We start from the raw sequence: 16,913 nt of genomic DNA on the forward strand, positions 1-16,913 counted from the left end.
AACTTCAACACAATAACATGATGACAATTTAAGTTCCTGTCATGCTAAAAATCCAAAGTAACTCTTAAGCATATATATCGGCACAGACTATGCAAAGTGGATGCTAAGAACGGAAAATTTACATTTACATTCAAATAAGAATTGTCCCCAAACTCAAGACGATGGAAACTATCACTTTTTTTTTTTTAAGATTTTATTTATTTATTTGACAGACAGAGATCACAAGTAGGCAGAGAGGCAGGCAGAGAGAGATGAGGAGAGAAGCAGGCTCCCTGCTGAGCAGAGAGCCCAATGCGGGACTCGATCCCAGGCCCCTGGGATCATGACCTGAGCCGAAGGCAGACGCTTAACCCACTGAGCCACCCAGGCGCCCCTGAAACTATCACTTTTTATCAATAAGATTTACCTTGGTAACACCAAAGAAAAAAAAATCCCAAATAATCTCATTTAAAATGGGCAAAAGACATGAATAGACATTTCTCCAAAGACAGACAGCCAAGAGACACATGGAAAGATGCTCAGCATCACTTGGCATCAGGAAAATGCCAATCCGGACCACAATGAAATATCACCTCACACTGGTCAGTTGGCTAAAATCAAAAACACAAGAAACAACAAGTCTTGGTGAGGGTGTTAAGAACAGAAACCTTAAACACTGTCGGTAAGAATGTAAACTGGGCAGCCACTCTGGAAAACACTACAGAGTTTTCTCAAAAAATTAAAAATAGGGGCGCCTGGGTGGTTCAATGGGTTGGGCTGCTGCCTTCGGCTCAGGTCATGATCTCGGGGTCCTGGGATCAAGTCCCACATCGGGCTCTCTGCTCAGCAGGGAGCCTGCTTCCTCCTCTCTCTCTCTGCCTGCCTCTCTGTCTACTTGTGATCTCTCTCTGTCAAATAAATAAATAAAATCTTTAAAAAAAATTAAAAATAGAACATATGATTAAAAATTCTACTCCTGGGTATTTAACCAACGAATTCGAAAACACAAATTTGAAAAGATGCATGCACTCTTATGTTTACTGCAGCATTATCTGCCCATAGCCAAATTATGGAAGCAGCCCAAGTGACCATCAATAGATGAGTGAATAAAGAAGATGCTGTGTGTGTCTATATATATATAGACACACACACACACCCAATGGAATATTACTTAGCCAAAAAAAAACAAAAACAAAAACAAAAAAAGGAATCTTGCCCTTTGCAACAAATGGATGGAGCTAGAGTATATAATGCTAAGTGAAATAAGTCAAAGAAAGACAAATACTAAATGATTTTACTCATATGTAGAATTTAAGACACAAAACAAAAGAACAAAGAAAAAAAGAGACAAATCAAGAAACAGACTCTTAACTCTAGAGAGAACACGCGGATGGTCACCAGACTCAGGGGTGAGTAAAACGGGGAAAGAAGAGTATACTTATGCGAACACTGAGTAATGTGAGAATTGTTGACTCACTCACTGTACACCCGAAACTAATATAACACCGTATGTTAACTATACCAGAATTTTTTAAAAATTCACCTCAGGATTCTTTTAAATAGTAAGCTCTGTTTGAGCTGAGCATAACAGGAAAAATTTTGCCAAATTCAATTCACTAGCACCCCCCGCGAAGTGCTTGGACTACAACAAACTTCCCTAAGTGACTGGCACGAAGATTAGGAGCAAAGGCTTCGAGTCAGCTTGTTTTCAAACCTTGCTCTACTGCTTACCAGCTGGAGGACCTTAGCAAGTTTCTCTACCTCTTGAGCCTCAGTTCTCCATAAAAACAGTGATACCGCCACAAAACCTGTGACACAGGGCCTCAGCACCTAATGACAAATACCACAGCTACTCAAGAATCACCAGACTGAGCCGCAGGAAGCAGCCAGAGCTGCCACTTTACAGCTCCACTTTGCACTGCAGCCTTCAGAAGAGTCATCCACAAAGATGATTTTTAAGTTCAATAAAGCTGTAATAATACAAGCTTTTATTTTTTATTTTGTTTAGGTTTTACTTATTTATTTGACAGAGAAAGATCACAAGCAGGCAGAGAGGCAGGCAGAGAGAGAGGAGGAAGCAGGCTCCCTGCCAAGCAGAGAGCCCGATGCAGGACTCGATCCCAGGACCCTGGGATCATGACCTGAGCCAAAGGCAGCGGCTTAACCCACTGAGCCACCCAGGCGCCCCAATAATACAAGCTTTTAAATATACATCTTTGTATGACCAAGGCTTTGCTTTTCCTTTTATGAATTTCTGGGCAATCTAAAGGCTAGAATTATTTTAAATGACAATATTATGCCTATAATTTTTGATTTAGAGAAACTAGTTTTCTCTCTCTTGCAAAAATAAAATCTTAAAAAAAAAAAAAAAAAAAAAAGGGCACCTGGGTGGCTCAGCGGTTTGAGAGCTGCCTTCAGCTCTGGTCATGATCCCAGGGTGCTGGATCCAGTCCGGCATGGGGCTCCCTGCTCAGCCAGGAGTAGGCTTCTATCTCTGCCCCTCCCCCCAGCTGGTTCTCTCCCTTGGCAAAATAAAAACTTTTAAAAAAATAAAGAAAGAAACTAGAGTTAAAAAGAAAATCTTCTCCAGTCTTCAGGGTTTTGGCTACTGCATTAGGCTACACATTCAAGCCTATCAAGTGACTAAATTATTAATTCACAATAACAGTAAACACCTATGGAGCCCTTATCTGCTCTATGGTACAAAGGCACTTGGGCAGCGAACAAGCTTACTGTCAGGGCTGTCAAAACAAGTGTCTGGTTGCCTCAGCCTCTGATGCAGCCTGATTATTGCCCTTCATGAAAGTATCTGCTACGTATCATCAACCGCCGGGCCAACCATAAACAGCTGGGAATCACCAAGACCAACTCACTTCACAGGTGAGAAACTGAAGCCCAAACAAATTAAGTCCAGAGGTCACAAGGTTACTAACAAGTGGGGACGAGAACCTGAATCTCCCTACTTCTAATTGTATCGATTACAGGACAGCTGATGGGTTAAGCAAAGACAGACCTATTCTAGTACCTCAGGTATCTTTGTTCACAGCTGGGAAGAAAGCGAATACCCAAAATAAGTTTAATGAGAACTAAATGTTAAGTACAAACTCATTTAACCCCTAGCTGAAACAGCTCCCAGGACAGAAAGGAATGGAATCAGCTGGTCACACTACGTGGCGTCCACTGCAGGTAAGAAGTCACTACCAACATGACAGAAACACTACCAACAGAGTGCCTGTCGTATGAACAAAACATACTGTAGGGCGCCTGGGTGGCTCAGTGGGTTACGCGGCTGCCTTCAGCTCAGGTCATGATCCCAGGGTCCTGGGATCGAGTCCCGCATCGGGCTCCTCGCTCGGCAGGGAGCCTGCGTCTCCCTCTGCCTCTGCCTGCCTGTCTGCCTGTGCCTGCTCTCTCGCTCTCTGACAAATAAATAAATGAAATCTAAAAAACAACAAACAAACAAACAAAACCACACACTGTAGAATCACTGAACTTCCTTTACTCACGTTCACATTCCTTTGGAAGAGAAGAAAGTACCCTTAGCGCCATTCCCCGGATACATGTTTCGCCTCTGCACAGGAAGTTTTACCAGCTGCGAAGTGCTCTCTCTTTTGAAAAGAGAGTGACCAACTGCTGACCAATGAGCAAGGCAGTTTTCATACTTTCATGGTCTGAATCAGGCTATTTTTATTAATATTCTTATTTCTATCAAAGTTATTAAGGTGCGGCCTAAACGCTTTCAGGTCCGGATCTTAGGGAGGACCCAACGAGTAACCTTTAAACTACAGCCCACTTTCTTCTTGGGAAAACATTGTTAAAATGTCATCCCCTGGCAAAAAGGTGAATGACTATGGACATCAGAACGCAAAACTATTTTAATAAGGGAAAATTCCAAAATATAACTTTGTTTAAAAGTAGATAGTCCCAGGGGCACCTGGGTGGCTCAGTCTGTTAAGTGACTGACTCTTGATATCAGGGTCACAAGTTCAAGCCCCACACTGGGCTCCATGCTGGGCATGGAGCCCACTTAAAAGAAAAAAAAAAAGTAAATAGTCACAGAACTTCCCATAACAGGCAAATTGAAGTCCTCTACAAAGACTTTATTGTGTCAGATGAAAACGTGGCAGGATACTCCCATTTATTCCCAACAGCCGAGAGACTGGCTGCTACAGTAAACCATCTGATCAATTAAAAGTTACCACAGACAATACACACTAACTGCCAATTTGCAAATAACTAAAAGAAATATAAACCTACGTTGCCCAAGATGGTAGCCACTGACCGCATGTGGCTACTGAGTACTTGAAACATGCTCCTGTAAACTGACGTGTACTATAAATGTAAAGCTTCATCAGTTTCACACTGGATTTCAATGATTTAGTGTAGAAAAATAAAAAAGTAAAACACCACATTAGTAAATTTCTTCCTGTTGGTTACTTGTTAAAACAACACTTCTGATATAATGGCACGACTCAATAAAAGACATGACTAAAATATCATCTTCTTATGGAGTTCCTAGAAAATTTAAAATCACATTTGTGTGGATCCCATTACATTCCTATTAGGAAGTACTGCTCTACACAAAGTCTGCAAAATAGGATCTAACCTTCCTCTGAGGATTCCTCATGATGAGGAACACCAACCATACAGTAAAGAAAAATCTCATTTATATCTTGGATACACAGTTTAAGGCAGGACCAAGAAAGAATGGCATGTCCTTAGAACTGTATTAAATCTACGACCAGCCTCAACTGTGTTAATGGAGGAAGGACTCAATCCTCCAAGTAGAATTTTTTAGGGATCAAGAAGAAATACAGCCCCAAAGTCCACAAAAGAGACCAAGAGAAATACCATGTGTTTCCAGAAGGCATTTTAAAACAAAAGCAGCGTGCTTTCAATAGTTAATAGACTTGTTTGTTGTAACGTAGGATTTGATTACTTTGAGTATCATGAAGAAATCCCCCAACTGTAAGCAAACTTCTTAAAAAAGAAACGTGATAAAGACAGCCTAGAAACTAACGGAGCGCAGCAGAGCTAAGCGTCTGCGTGGACCGTGCGGAGGCGCAAGGCCCTTCCCACCCGGGCATCCGCACGCAAACGCCGCGCGGCGACGAGAGCCATCGGCGTCCACAGCCGCCCTTCCACACGGCCGCGGCCCACGCGCGGCCCACGGCGCGGCCCACGGCGCGTGATCTCAGCAGCACGGCTTTCCGGATCCAAGCCTCGGCTGCGCACGTGTACCAGCGAGGTTCGCATTAGAAACACGACTCGGAGCCGCATCCGCAATGAGGAACACCGCACGGCATCCGTGGACTCTCTGGGACCCGTGACCCTCGCGGATGCTCAGACGCCCTCGGGCGCCGGTTCGTTTTATTCCTGCTGCAGAGCGACTCCGGGCTTGAGACTGTGCCTTGCTCAAGGTCACACGCTAACAAGTCGCAGAAGCGGCGCTCGGCGCCCTCGGCCGCGCCCCGCCCGCCCGCCGCGACGAGACCGCGCGTCCAAACCCACGGGCCCCGATGCCGAAGAGGGATCTGAGGGTCAAGGCGGTCAGCGCTCCGGGCTCCGTGACACGACGTGCTGGACCGAGTCCGGAAGGGGGGCGACGCTACCAAGACAGGAAACGACTTGAAAGATGGGGGGGGGGGGTCTAATCTAAACGGCCTTGAGGGCGCGGCGCGCGGGAGCAGTGTCCAAGCAGAAAATGCGGGGGACGGCGCTTTCCGTCCGAGACGTGACTTCGCGCCGAGGAGGTCGCTTCGGGCCGGGGTCTGTCGCCGCGGCTGTACGCGCGTTCGAGGATTTCACTGCGACTGAAGGCGCTCAGGAAAGCGGGGCGTGCGCCGGACGCCGGGTCCCGCTCCCCGCCAGGCCTGGCGTCCGCCTCCCCGCAGCGCGGTCGGAAAGCCGGGAACGCGGCGCGCCCCGCGACCCGGACGGCAGGTGAAGGCAGGGCCCGGCCCACCGCGGCAGAGCGCGTCCTGGAGGACAGGACAAAGGCGGCGCCGCGGCCGACCCACCTCGCTCCACCTCCGGATCACAGCGACCGCGGCCGCCCCAGCCGCGCGCGAGGGGCTCCCAATGGCCCCCCGCGTCCCTCCGCTCGGTAAATTCCCCAATGCCACAGGATTCCCCACCCAGGGAAGCGCTGCGGAGATGCGTGGGGCGCCCGGCGTGGGAACGCCGCACGGGGAGTCCACGCCGCCCGCTCCGAACGCGAGCCCAGCGAACGGCAGGCGGGGGCCCGGGGGCGCCGCGAGACCCCGAAACCCCGCGGGCGCCAAACGACACCCCGCGTCGGGCCACCCGCCAGGACGGGCTTCCCCTCCGGGCAGCCCCCCGCTTCGGAGGGTCGCGGGAAGGGCCGAGCCGCGGCCGAGGGGGCGCCGGAGGCGGGGGACCCGTCGCGGTCCTCGCCGCGGCCCCGGCCGCCGACCCCGGCCCTGGGCCCCGGGTCCCCGCCCGGCCCGCGCTGACAGCCCCGGCGCCGCCCCAACCTGCCCGCCCGGGGGGCGCCGGGGCCGGGCGCGCCCGCCAGGCCACTTCCTTCCCCGCCCGCCCGGCCTCGCGCGGGCCCCGGGGGCGGGGAGCCGCGGGAGGAAGGAGGCTTGGCCGGCCGCCCGCGGAGGAAGCCGCCGCCGCCCGCACCCACCGGCATCATCTCGGCGCGGGTCCGCGGCGCCTCCGGCCGCCTGACAGGACGCTCGGCGCCGCGCCGCGCCCGCCGCTCCGGCCGTTCTCGCAGGCCGCGCGCCCGCCGCCGCGCTCTCGGGCCCTCAGCGGCGAGGCGGCGGCTGCGGCTGCGGCGGGCTGCGGAGCCTGACCGGCCCTGTCGCGGCCGCCGGCGCGCTGCGTCGCTGTCCCGGGAGCGGCCGCCGCCGCCGCCTCCGCCCGACCGCCTCGCGCCGCCGGCCCTCCGGCTCTCTCCTCAGCCCCCGCAGGCCCCGCCCCCAGCGCGTCGCCCCACACGGGGCCAGCGACCCCCTCCGATTGGCTGGGCGGGGGGCGGGGGGCGGGCCCGGGGGCGGGGCTTTCCGGCCCCGCCTGCCCAAAGCCGCTCTCGCGGCGGCCAGGTGAGAGCGCGCCCGTGCGCGTCCGCGCTCCCGAGGGCGGGCGCGCTGCGGACGCCTCGCTGCTGCCCCGCCCCGCGTGGAGGCCTGCGGGCTCCGGGCCGCGCGCGACCGAGAGCACGGGTTCTCCGAGACCTCGGGAAAGGGAAAACGGAGGCCGGAAGAGGGCAGGGCCCGGGCGCGGCTCCGCAGGGAGCCACGCCGGGCCTGGACTCGAACCTTGGGCTCCGGACGGCCGCCGGGGGCGGGGCGCATCCCGCGGCGACGGCGCGCGCCCGCGTCTGACCGCGGCCTGACCCCGGGCTCCCCGCGCCGGGCGCGGCTGTAGCCGGGGTCCGGATCCGAGGGGCGTGGCGCGCCCCCAACATCCACGTGACCCGGCCCCGCGGCGCTCGGGGTGGACCCGGGAGCCCGCCCTGCGCTCCGGTCCCCGGGGCCCCGCTCCCGCCGGCTTTCCGGGGCTCGCGCCCGCACTCCATATGCGGCCTTCACGCCCGCGATACCCCCGGCCTCGAACGCCTGTGCCCACCTGTGCCAGCGTCGGTGCTGCTCGAACGACCCGGCTTCGAGCCCAGGCCCCATCTGTAGGGCCCAGGTCTCTTCCTACAGCCTTGTCTCCCCTGACACCTCCTTCTGGCCTGAGCGCCTGAGGGACGGAGACCAGGGCCCCGTGTCCAGCGCCCGGCGCAGGGCATGGCACGCACCGTGTAGCAAAGGTCACAGAAAGGGCAGGTACCCTTTCTGTGCCCTCCAGGCTGTGCCAATCATTTGAACCCTGGCTGAGACGAGATTGTGCCTGACGCACTCCACGGCCAGCGCCGAAACTTCCACGAGCACCCTGAACACGGAGGTCTGCTTACGGCCCAAACACCAAAGGCCATCAACCCCCTTGCGATGGGCCCGGCTGCTTGGAGACGGCAGCAGGTCCCAGGGGCCATCCATCTGTAGCCTGTCCCTTCCTCTGCATCTTCTGAGAGCCCCAAGGCCGATGGGTGAGGCTGCGGGGGCAAGGAGGGAGGAGGTCAGGCAGTAAGAGCTGTCCCCTTCATGGGAAGCCGCCCCTGGTCCTCAGCGGCCACAGTGGTTGGTATTTAAGAGTGTAGAATTTCCAGTTAGACAAACAGCCTCTGCCACGCCCTCACTGCATGATCCTAGACAAGCTACATCTTCTCTCTGAATCTCAGTGTACCCATCCCTATAATGGGCCATTACAGAGATAATGGTGGCTGCCTCATGGGATTTGGAGAGGGTCAGACATGAGGTATGAAAAGCTCCTAGCACAGTTTGTGGTACGTGGTAAGTGCTCCATAAATAGTTTCCTGTAGTTACGCTATCATTAGCAAGCCGGCTTATTGTACCTATGTCCCTGGGAGAGGGACCGCCCAGGAAGTTTTAAACTTACACACGTGGGCAGTAATGGCTAGTGACACATCTCTTCTGGGACCAGGGTTTGGAGAGAGAAGAGAAAGCTCTGGGTAGTGGGAGGAAGTCAGGACCTGGATTCTAATCCCAGCTCTGCTTCTCACTCTGTGTGTGGTCCTAGGCAACTGGCACCCCGTCCTCTGAGGCTCCGTTTCTCTTTGTATAACCAGAGAGGGATGAGCTTCTGTGGTATCCAATGGCTTTCGAGCTCTGCCATGCTAATGTTCATAATCGTGGGGTGGGTGCTCGCCCACTAAGCCAGGTAAGGGGACGGGCTTTGCCAGAGCACTGCGAAAATGTGGCCCCTGCCTGGAGGTAGTCAAAGTGAGCCCAGTCTTCTGAGAAGGAAAGCCTAGCCATTGGGGTCCCACTCTTGCCTGTAGGACCCCTAGGTACAGAGAGCGGCACGTGCCCTGCCCCCATGCCAAGGCCCCATCTATCCTCTGGGCAGGCTGTTTAGTGACCCCATCCCTCAGAGGCTCCCCTCACAGTGCCCCGGAAGGCTGGGTCTCCTTCTCTCCACCCTGCTGCACCCGCCACGCACCCAGACCAAATGCGTCGGATGACTGCTCTGACCTCCAGCCCACATCATCCCCCACATGGACATAATTAGGTCATATGTACACACGCCTGCCCTATAAAGTTCTTCTGTCACCCAGACTCAAGTTCACAAGAGGCCCTTCAGGAACCACTCCTGATGGGGGGGGGGGGTATAGGCTTTAGTGTAATGTAAGAAGATGGGCAGGTTACACAGAGACGCACACAGCATATGTATGAGGGCTGACATTTGCTTGGCAACAATTGAACAAAAAGGGGAGGGCGAGGCGGGGAGGGACGGCGGAAACACACAGGCAAATTCCTGGTAAGTGCTGAATATGGGCGGTGGGCATATGGGGGGGGGTTGTATTTGTCCCTCTACCTGGTATGTTTGAAATACTTCAGAGTAAAAATGATTCAGTGCTCTTTAAAGCAAACACAAAGGCCATTCTGGGAGAAAAGCCGTATAGATTCATATCTGCATGAATGATTTTTTTTTTTTGAGATATTTATTTATTTATTTGATGGAGAGAGACACAGTGAGAGAGGGAACACAAGCAGGGGGAGTCGGAGAGAGAGAAGCAGGCTTCCAGCCCAGCAGGGAGCCCAATGCAGGGCTCAAGCCCAGGACCCTGGGAATATGACCTGAGCGGAAGTCAGATGCTTAACCACTGAGCCCCCCAGGCGCCCCTACATGAAGGATTCTTGAAGTAGAGGCTGTGGGTAGGAATAGGCACTGCACAAACAAGGGACAGAAATCTGAGCGAGACTTTTCACTGTTTTTAAAAAATAGACTTTATTTTTTTTATTTTATTTATTTTTTAGATTTTATTTATTTATTCGACAGAGAGAGATCACAGTAGGAGAGAGGAAGGGAAGAGATCACAGAGAGAGAGGGAAGCAGGCCCCCTGCTGAGCAGAGAGCCCGATGTGGGACTCGATCCCAGGACCCTGAGACCATGACCTGAGCCGAAGGCAGCGGCTTAACCACCTGAGCCACCCAGGCGCCCCAAAATAGACTTTATTTTTAGAACCATTTTAAATTTACAAAAAAATTTCAAAGATAATATAAACAGTTCTCATAGTCTCCCTCGCCTCCCTGTTTTCTGTCTCCTCAGCATCTTGCATGAGGATGGTATGCTGGTTACAACCAGCGGACCTAGGTCAATCCAGCAGAATAGCGGAAGTCCCTACTTCATTCAGATTTCCTTAGTCTTACGCAGTGTCCTTTGTTGCAGGACCCCATCCAAGATACCACATTACCCTTAGTCACCGTGTATCCCTAGGCTCCTCTGGGCTGTGACAGTTTCCCAGAGTTTCCTTGTTTTTTTAATGACCTTGACAGTTTTGAGGAGTGTAAGTTGGGTGTTTTGTAGAATATTCCTCATTTGAGATTTATCTAATGTTTTTTTTTTTAATATTTTATTTATTTATCTGACATGCAAAGATCACAAGGAGGCAGAAAGGCAGGCAAGTGGGGGGGGAAGCAGGCTCCCTGCCATGTAGAGAGCCTGATGTGGGACTCTATTCCAGGACCCTGAGATCACGACCTGAGTCGAAGGCAGAGGCTTAACCCACTGAGCCACCCAGGCGCCCTACCTAATGTTTTTCTTATCATTAGACTGAGCTTAGGGGATTCTTGTGAGAAGGCCACATGGGTAAAGTGCCATTTTCACCACATCCTACCAAGGGCACACACTATCAACATGATGCATCACCGTTCACGATCTTGATCTTCTGATCATTATTACTTTTTATGTTGGATTGTGGAACCGGATGAATATACCACGATTCAAAATTAAAACATAGGGCACCTGGGTGGCTCAGTGGGTTAAGCCGCTGCCTTCAGCTCAGGTCATGATCTCAGGGTCCTGGGATCGAGTCCCGCATCGGGCTCTCTGCTCTGTGGGGAGCCTGCTTCCTCCTCTCTCTCTCTCTCTCTCTGCCTGCCTCTCTGCCTACTTGTAATCTCTGTCTGTCAAATAAAATAAATAAAATCTTTTAAAAAATTAAAATATAAAGATCTTAAGACCTACATGAGTTTGCAGGGGCAGCCAAAATGAAAGATTACAGAATGGAGGGCTTAAACAACAGAAATTTATTTTCTCACCATCCTGGGGGCTGGAAGTCCCAGATCAAGGTGCAGGCAGGGTTGGGTTCTTCGAAGGTCTCTCTCCTTGCAGATGGCCATTCCCTTGCTGGCTCTTTTCTCATTGTGCTTACATCCCTGTTGTCTTTCCCTCTTCCTATAAGGACACCAGTCATATTGGAGTAGAGTTCACCCATATGTCCTCTCTTTAAACTTGAGTTCCTTTCCAAATAGTCGCATTGGGAGGTTATAGAAGGGTTAGGACTTCGACATATGAATCTTGGGGCAGGGGGTAGGGGCACAATCCAGTCTGTAACAAGACCCCTCAGTAGGGCCACAACCCACTTTTTCAAGTTAACCTCCCATGCCCCAGCACCTCCCAGCAGGGACTGTAGACCCCTGCCACCCCAAACCCTAGCCATTCCCTCCCCCAAGTCCTCGCACATCCGCCTTCCCGTGCCTGCAAAAGCGCTCTGTCCATTTCCTCCCAAGTGCTACTTGTTCTTGTCACAATTCAAATCCATCCTCCTCTTCAAGGTTTTCCCAGATCCCTCCAGGAGAGCTCATCTCAACCACCTTCTTCCAGACTGCTCAGTCCCACGTCACCTGTTACAACCTGCCACCTTAGAGCTGGCAACACACCTGTTTGGCCTATGGGTCAGTGCCCTCAGCTAACAGAGGTTGATTGGCTTTCTCCTGGGTGCCAAGCCCTGGTCCAGGCTGTGGGGACAGAAACTTGAGCAAGACAAACACGGTTCCTAAATCCCTGGAGCTTATATTCTCGTCAGGCGAGAAGGTGCTAAGCAAGAACAGAAAGAAAATAACTTCAAACACCGGTTACGTGTATTACAAAACCAGTAAAGTCAGAAAATGTGACTGCTTTTTCCAGAAGAAGGTGACATTTGAGTTGAGACCCAAACACTCAGGAGGTAGCCCTGCAGGGCTCCTCAGGAGGACCAGGTCAAGGAAGCGAAAGAGCAGGCGAGAAGGGCATGGACTTGGGCAACTCTTGGGGCGAGCACTGGGGGCTAAGGGTGGGGCCCGGAGAGTGAACGGAGATGAGGTCCAGTGGGGTTTGTGGGCCAGGAGTCTGGATTTTATATTAGTGGTTTTCCAGGGGAGTAGAGGGACCTGATTTAGGCTTTCCAATGCCCGGTGGCTACCATGGGGAGGGTGGCAAGATTGGAGGAGGGAGACCCCTTAGGAGAACCAAGGTGGAGGTGGCAGATTGGGGAAGGGAACTCCTTTCCGATGTGCTTTGAAGGGGGGTTCTTAGATAGGAAAGAAAGGAGGCGGGATGGCCCCGAAGCTTCGGCCCAGTGCCATTGGTTGGGGGGAGGTGGGGACCAGCCTGCCCCATGCCCACAGAGCTCCATGCACGCCTAGGGAACTGGCACTGGAAAGTCCAGTGCTGGGGTCCTCCTTTGCCACGCCGGCCCTGGGAAGGGCCACGCTTCGGGACCCCTTCCTCTGTCCAGCTGGGGCCACCCCACCTTGCTGTCTACTGAGCCCTCCTCCAACCAGACACTGGGCACGGCCTAGGCCTCTCTCCCGCTGGGCCGGCCAGCCCCGTTTCCCTCTGCACCCCAACCTGAGCCGCTCTCGCTGATTTAGCGGCTGGAGGGCCAGAAGGGGGTTTCCAAAGTGGAAATCACAGCGGCCGCCTCCCCGGTGGCTCCCCGCAGCCCTCAGGGCTCCCCACACCCTGCTAGAATAGTTAAAGCCCCGGGGGCTCGGGAGCTCCTGCTGCCCAGCCTGTTCCGCTTCCCTGCCAGACCCTCGCCCACCTCCCCCGACCCCGGGCCAACCCCTCCCGCTCGCGCTCCGCCCGCGGGCAGCCCGAGGTCTCCCGTCCTGCTCCCGCCCGGGGTGGAGGCGGGGGCGGCGCGGGGAGGCTCGGGCTCCACCCTCCCCGTTCCCGGGGAAACCTGTTTCCACGAGGGTTGGCGGCGAACCAGCCGCGGTTCCGTTTCTCTGGCGGCGCACGAAGTGACACTTCCGTCGTCAAGGCTGGAGGAGGACAGCCCGGCCAGCGGTCTGCGCTTCTCGGGGTTCGCGCGGCCGCGCGGGGTGTGGCGGCCACCGGGCCCCAGCGAGCGGCGGGCAGAGGGGGCGCCCGGCCTGCGGGGGGCCGCGGTCCGCCACCGGGGAACTGCGCCTGCACGCCCGGCCCCGCGCCCCGGCCGCCGCCCCCGCCGGGAGCTGGGGGGCCGCGGGCGGGGTCTCGGGAGCTGGGGAGCGGCGCCCGCGCCCACCCAGGCGAGTGGCCGCCGCCGGGGCCGAGCTGCCGGGTCACCGCCCCGGGGTGCGGGGTGCGGCCCGTGGGGGACACGGCAGTGGCTCGGCACCCGGGAGCCTCCACTCCTCCCTGCGGGGACTGCGCGAGGCAGGTCTCCCGGAAGCCCCGGGAGGGATCGCCACTCGTCCGCGGCCACCCAGGGGGAACCTAAGGTAGCGGGGGCGGAAACCGGAGCCCCGCGGGGGCCGCTGGCCGGGCGGCTGCACCCGGCGCGGGGCGCGCTCCTCCCCTCGGCGCTGCCGGCTCCGCCCCGGGCGGGCGGGGCGTCCTCGGAGGGACGGGGCTTCCCCGCGGCTAAGCCAGGTGCGTGTACGCGCGCGCGCACAGGCGTGCATACACACGCGTGCTGACGCGCACACACCCTGGTCCTGGTCTGAGGCCGGTTACACACGCATGCACACACACACACAAACACACACACACATACACACGTATGCGGACACGCCCGCACGCATGCACACTTGCAGATACAGACACACAAACACACACCCTGATCCTGGTCTGAGGCCAGGTACCTACACACACACACGCATACACATACACACATGTATGTGTGCACACACACTGTCACCCTGGTCCTCGTCTGAGGCCAGGTACACACACACACACACACACACACACACACACACACATCCTTGTCCTGGTCTGAGGCCTAAACCACATCTCCCCCTCCTCCTGGGATCCTCCTGGGGCTCTGATGGGAAGGAGAGGCCTTTGCTGTAGATTCATTGATTTCTGATCTTGAGGCTACCAAGTTGCATTCCCTGCCCGCACGGAGCTTGTTAGAGGTCTTGCCATAAAAGCAGTTTAGTCCTGGGTCTTTTGTTCTTCCCCGAGCATCCCACCCTAGGCGTGCCCTTCCCCCACTCCGCCATAATGGTTTTTTCCGAACGTCTTTCTGCGGGCTGCATCACCTCCTGGCAAGCCGCTACAGGGTGCCCTAAACGGCCCCCACCCCCTCACTGTGTTCTCCTATATTTCAGGTGCTTCCAGTTTCCACCATTATTCATGATGCTGTCACATCAGTCAGGGTCCCGTGGGAAAACAGATGGCTTCCGCAAATTAGGGAAATTCCGGGAGGGTTATTTACAAAGGGGGACTGCTTACAGAAGAGGGAGTAACGGAACCGTAGAGAGAGGGCAGGACTCCAGGACCAGCACAGGGGGACAGTTACCTCCCCCAGGGCTAGAGGGAAGTGGAAATGGAGATCTCCAGCAAAGGAATCCCCAAGAGGAGGCCTGACCTTGAGAGCAAGTGACCTGTCCAAGGCCCCCCACTGGGAAGAGCTGGGGTCTATTCCCTGCCCTCCCACCTAGAGGGTCTGTGGGCCTGTGGATGCAAGCAGTTCATGGTAATGGGCTCCCCAGTCAGGAATCCAAATTTGAAGCCCAGTTATCAGTTTAAATCTTGCACTCTGTCACACCTCCCACTGTTCTATGAACTTAGGATCCATTTTGCTATAATTCATTGGATATTTTGTAGCTAGAAGTTAACAAAATATGCTTTCACAGAGTACCTGTGAGCTTGGACTGTGAAGCTAGACCACCTGCTACTTAGTTCAGCTGTGTGATTTTGGCCAAGTTACACAATCTTTCTGTGCCTCACTCTGCTCCTCTGTAAAATGGGGATAACAGGGTCTACTGCAAGGATTTCTGCCTGGATTACAGGAAATGATCGCTGTGGCACACAGGAAGGGCAGGCGGGCATTTACTGTCCCCCTGTCCCGGGTTAGACATTGCTGGCAGGCTGGGAGGGTCCCTGATCCCTGCATGAGGCGCCACACTCAGCATCTACTGACATGTGGCCTTAGGAGCTCAGGCATGCCAGCATGACCTTGAAATGCCCACAGCTGAAAGACCGGCCGCATGGCAGTGTCTTCCCTCTCTCACTCGCCCACCTCAGCCTCCTCCACGCAGTCGTGAACACAAGCTAGAACAGGGCGATCTGTCCTTTTTTCCAGCAGCGGAGAAGCCAGCCGGCAGCGGGGCTGGCCTTCCCGGCATGTGGAGACAATGTGGCCGGTTACAGTGCTTTGTACTGGGGTGCCCGAGACAGTTATGGACAAGTTCAGGAAACCCCTCCAAGTGAACAGGGACGGCACCAGACAGACCTGCCAGTGCCCCCTGTGGGAAATGCCCACCTGTTATGTTAGCCTGCCTGGCTGAGCAAGGAGGGAGGGTCAGCCGATGGAGGTGTGCCGGATATGTGGAGGTCATGCAGGAGCCTTGCTGGAGAATGATGCTCTTGAAAGATGGGCGTGTCTGGGCCACAACGGAAATTAGCATGTGGCCGTGGGCGAACGTACAAGATACAGTCCCGCACTCCCTTCCCGGCTCCTCCCAAATGGGCTTCTAATGCTCTTTACGTGTAACTTAGTGATCAGAGTCAGAAAGGCCTGATTCAAATTCCAAGTCAAAATCCAAACATGCAAAAGTGGGGACAAAATGGGACAAAACACCCAGCTCTCTTTATGTTTAAAATGATAGTTGGGGGCACCTGGGTGGCTCAGTGGGTTAAGCCTCTGCCTTCGGCTCAGGTCATGATCTCAGGATCCTGGATCAAGCCCCACATCGGGCTCTCTGCTCAGCAGGGAGCCTGCTTACTCCTCTCTTTCTGCCTGCCTCTCTGCTACTTGTGATCTCTCTGTCAAATAAATAAATAAAATCTTTAAAAAAATGACAGTTGATCCTTGAAGGACGCGGAAGGAAGGGGCACTGACACCCTCATGTGGTTGATAATCTGCATGTGACTTTTGACTCCCCCAAAACAGAACTACTAGCTAACAGTTACTATTGCCCGGAAGCCTTACCAATAACATAAAATGTCAATTAACACATATTTTGTCTGTTGTATGTATTATATACTGTATTCCTACAGTTGAGAAAACACTTAAAGAAAATCCTAAGAGAGGATACGTTAACGGTACTATTCTGTATCTATCAAAAAAAATCCATAGAGGGAACTGCATATTTTAAACCTATATTGTTCAGGGGCGCCTGGGTGGCTCAGTGGGTTAAAGCCTCTGCCTTCGGCTCAGGTCATGATCCCAGGGTGCTGGGATCGAGCCCCGCATCGGGCTGTCTGCTCCGCGGAGAGCCTGCTTCCTCCTCTCTCTCTGCCTACTTCTGATCTCTTGTCTGTCAAATAAATAAATAAATAAATCCTTTTAAAATAAATAAATAAATAAAATGAAACTTGTATTGTTCAAAGGTCAACTATAATTCTTACTCTTTTTTTTTTTTTTTTTTAAGATTTTATTTATGTTGAGGGAGAGGAAGCAAGGACAAGCAGCAGGGCGGGGGGCAGAGGCAGAAGGAGAGAGAATGCTCAAGCCGACACCATGCTGAGCACGGAGGCCAACTCGGGGCTTGATCTCACAACCCCAAGATCAAGACCTGAACTGAAATCAAGAGTCAGATGCTTAACCAACTGAGCCACTCAGGCACCCCTGTAGTTCGTATGCTCATAGAAATAATCCATGGACTTGATTATTTTTTTAAGGTTCAGTTATTTATTT

At 54.0% G+C, this 16,913-nt stretch overlaps 1 protein-coding gene across 7 annotated transcripts in view; it reads right to left on the reverse strand.

The window, feature by feature from the left end:
- PPP1R13B (protein phosphatase 1 regulatory subunit 13B) overlaps positions 1 to 11,878 on the reverse strand; it is a 98,464-nt gene extending 86,586 nt beyond the window's left edge. For 5 of the 7 annotated variants that reach the window (XR_009355925.1, XM_059183241.1, XM_059183240.1 and 2 more), the window contains exons 1-2: positions 11,596 to 11,777; positions 11,119 to 11,254 (exon numbers count right to left, since the gene is read on the reverse strand). Coding sequence is in view for 6 of the 7 variants with exons in the window: in XM_059183241.1 (XP_059039224.1) it covers positions 11,119 to 11,254; positions 11,596 to 11,621 (162 nt within the window). In the remaining variant the exon portion in view is untranslated. Of the gene's footprint in view, positions 1 to 6,631; positions 6,908 to 11,118; positions 11,255 to 11,595 lie in introns of those variants that run through there. The other 2 variants (XM_059183239.1, XM_059183243.1) reach the window with 2 other exon arrangements.
- Between the last annotated feature and the right edge of the window lie 5,035 nt (positions 11,879 to 16,913).

Source organism: Mustela lutreola, chromosome 7 (assembly GCF_030435805.1).
Source record: "Mustela lutreola isolate mMusLut2 chromosome 7, mMusLut2.pri, whole genome shotgun sequence".
NCBI classification, from domain to species: Eukaryota; Metazoa; Chordata; class Mammalia; order Carnivora; family Mustelidae; genus Mustela; species Mustela lutreola.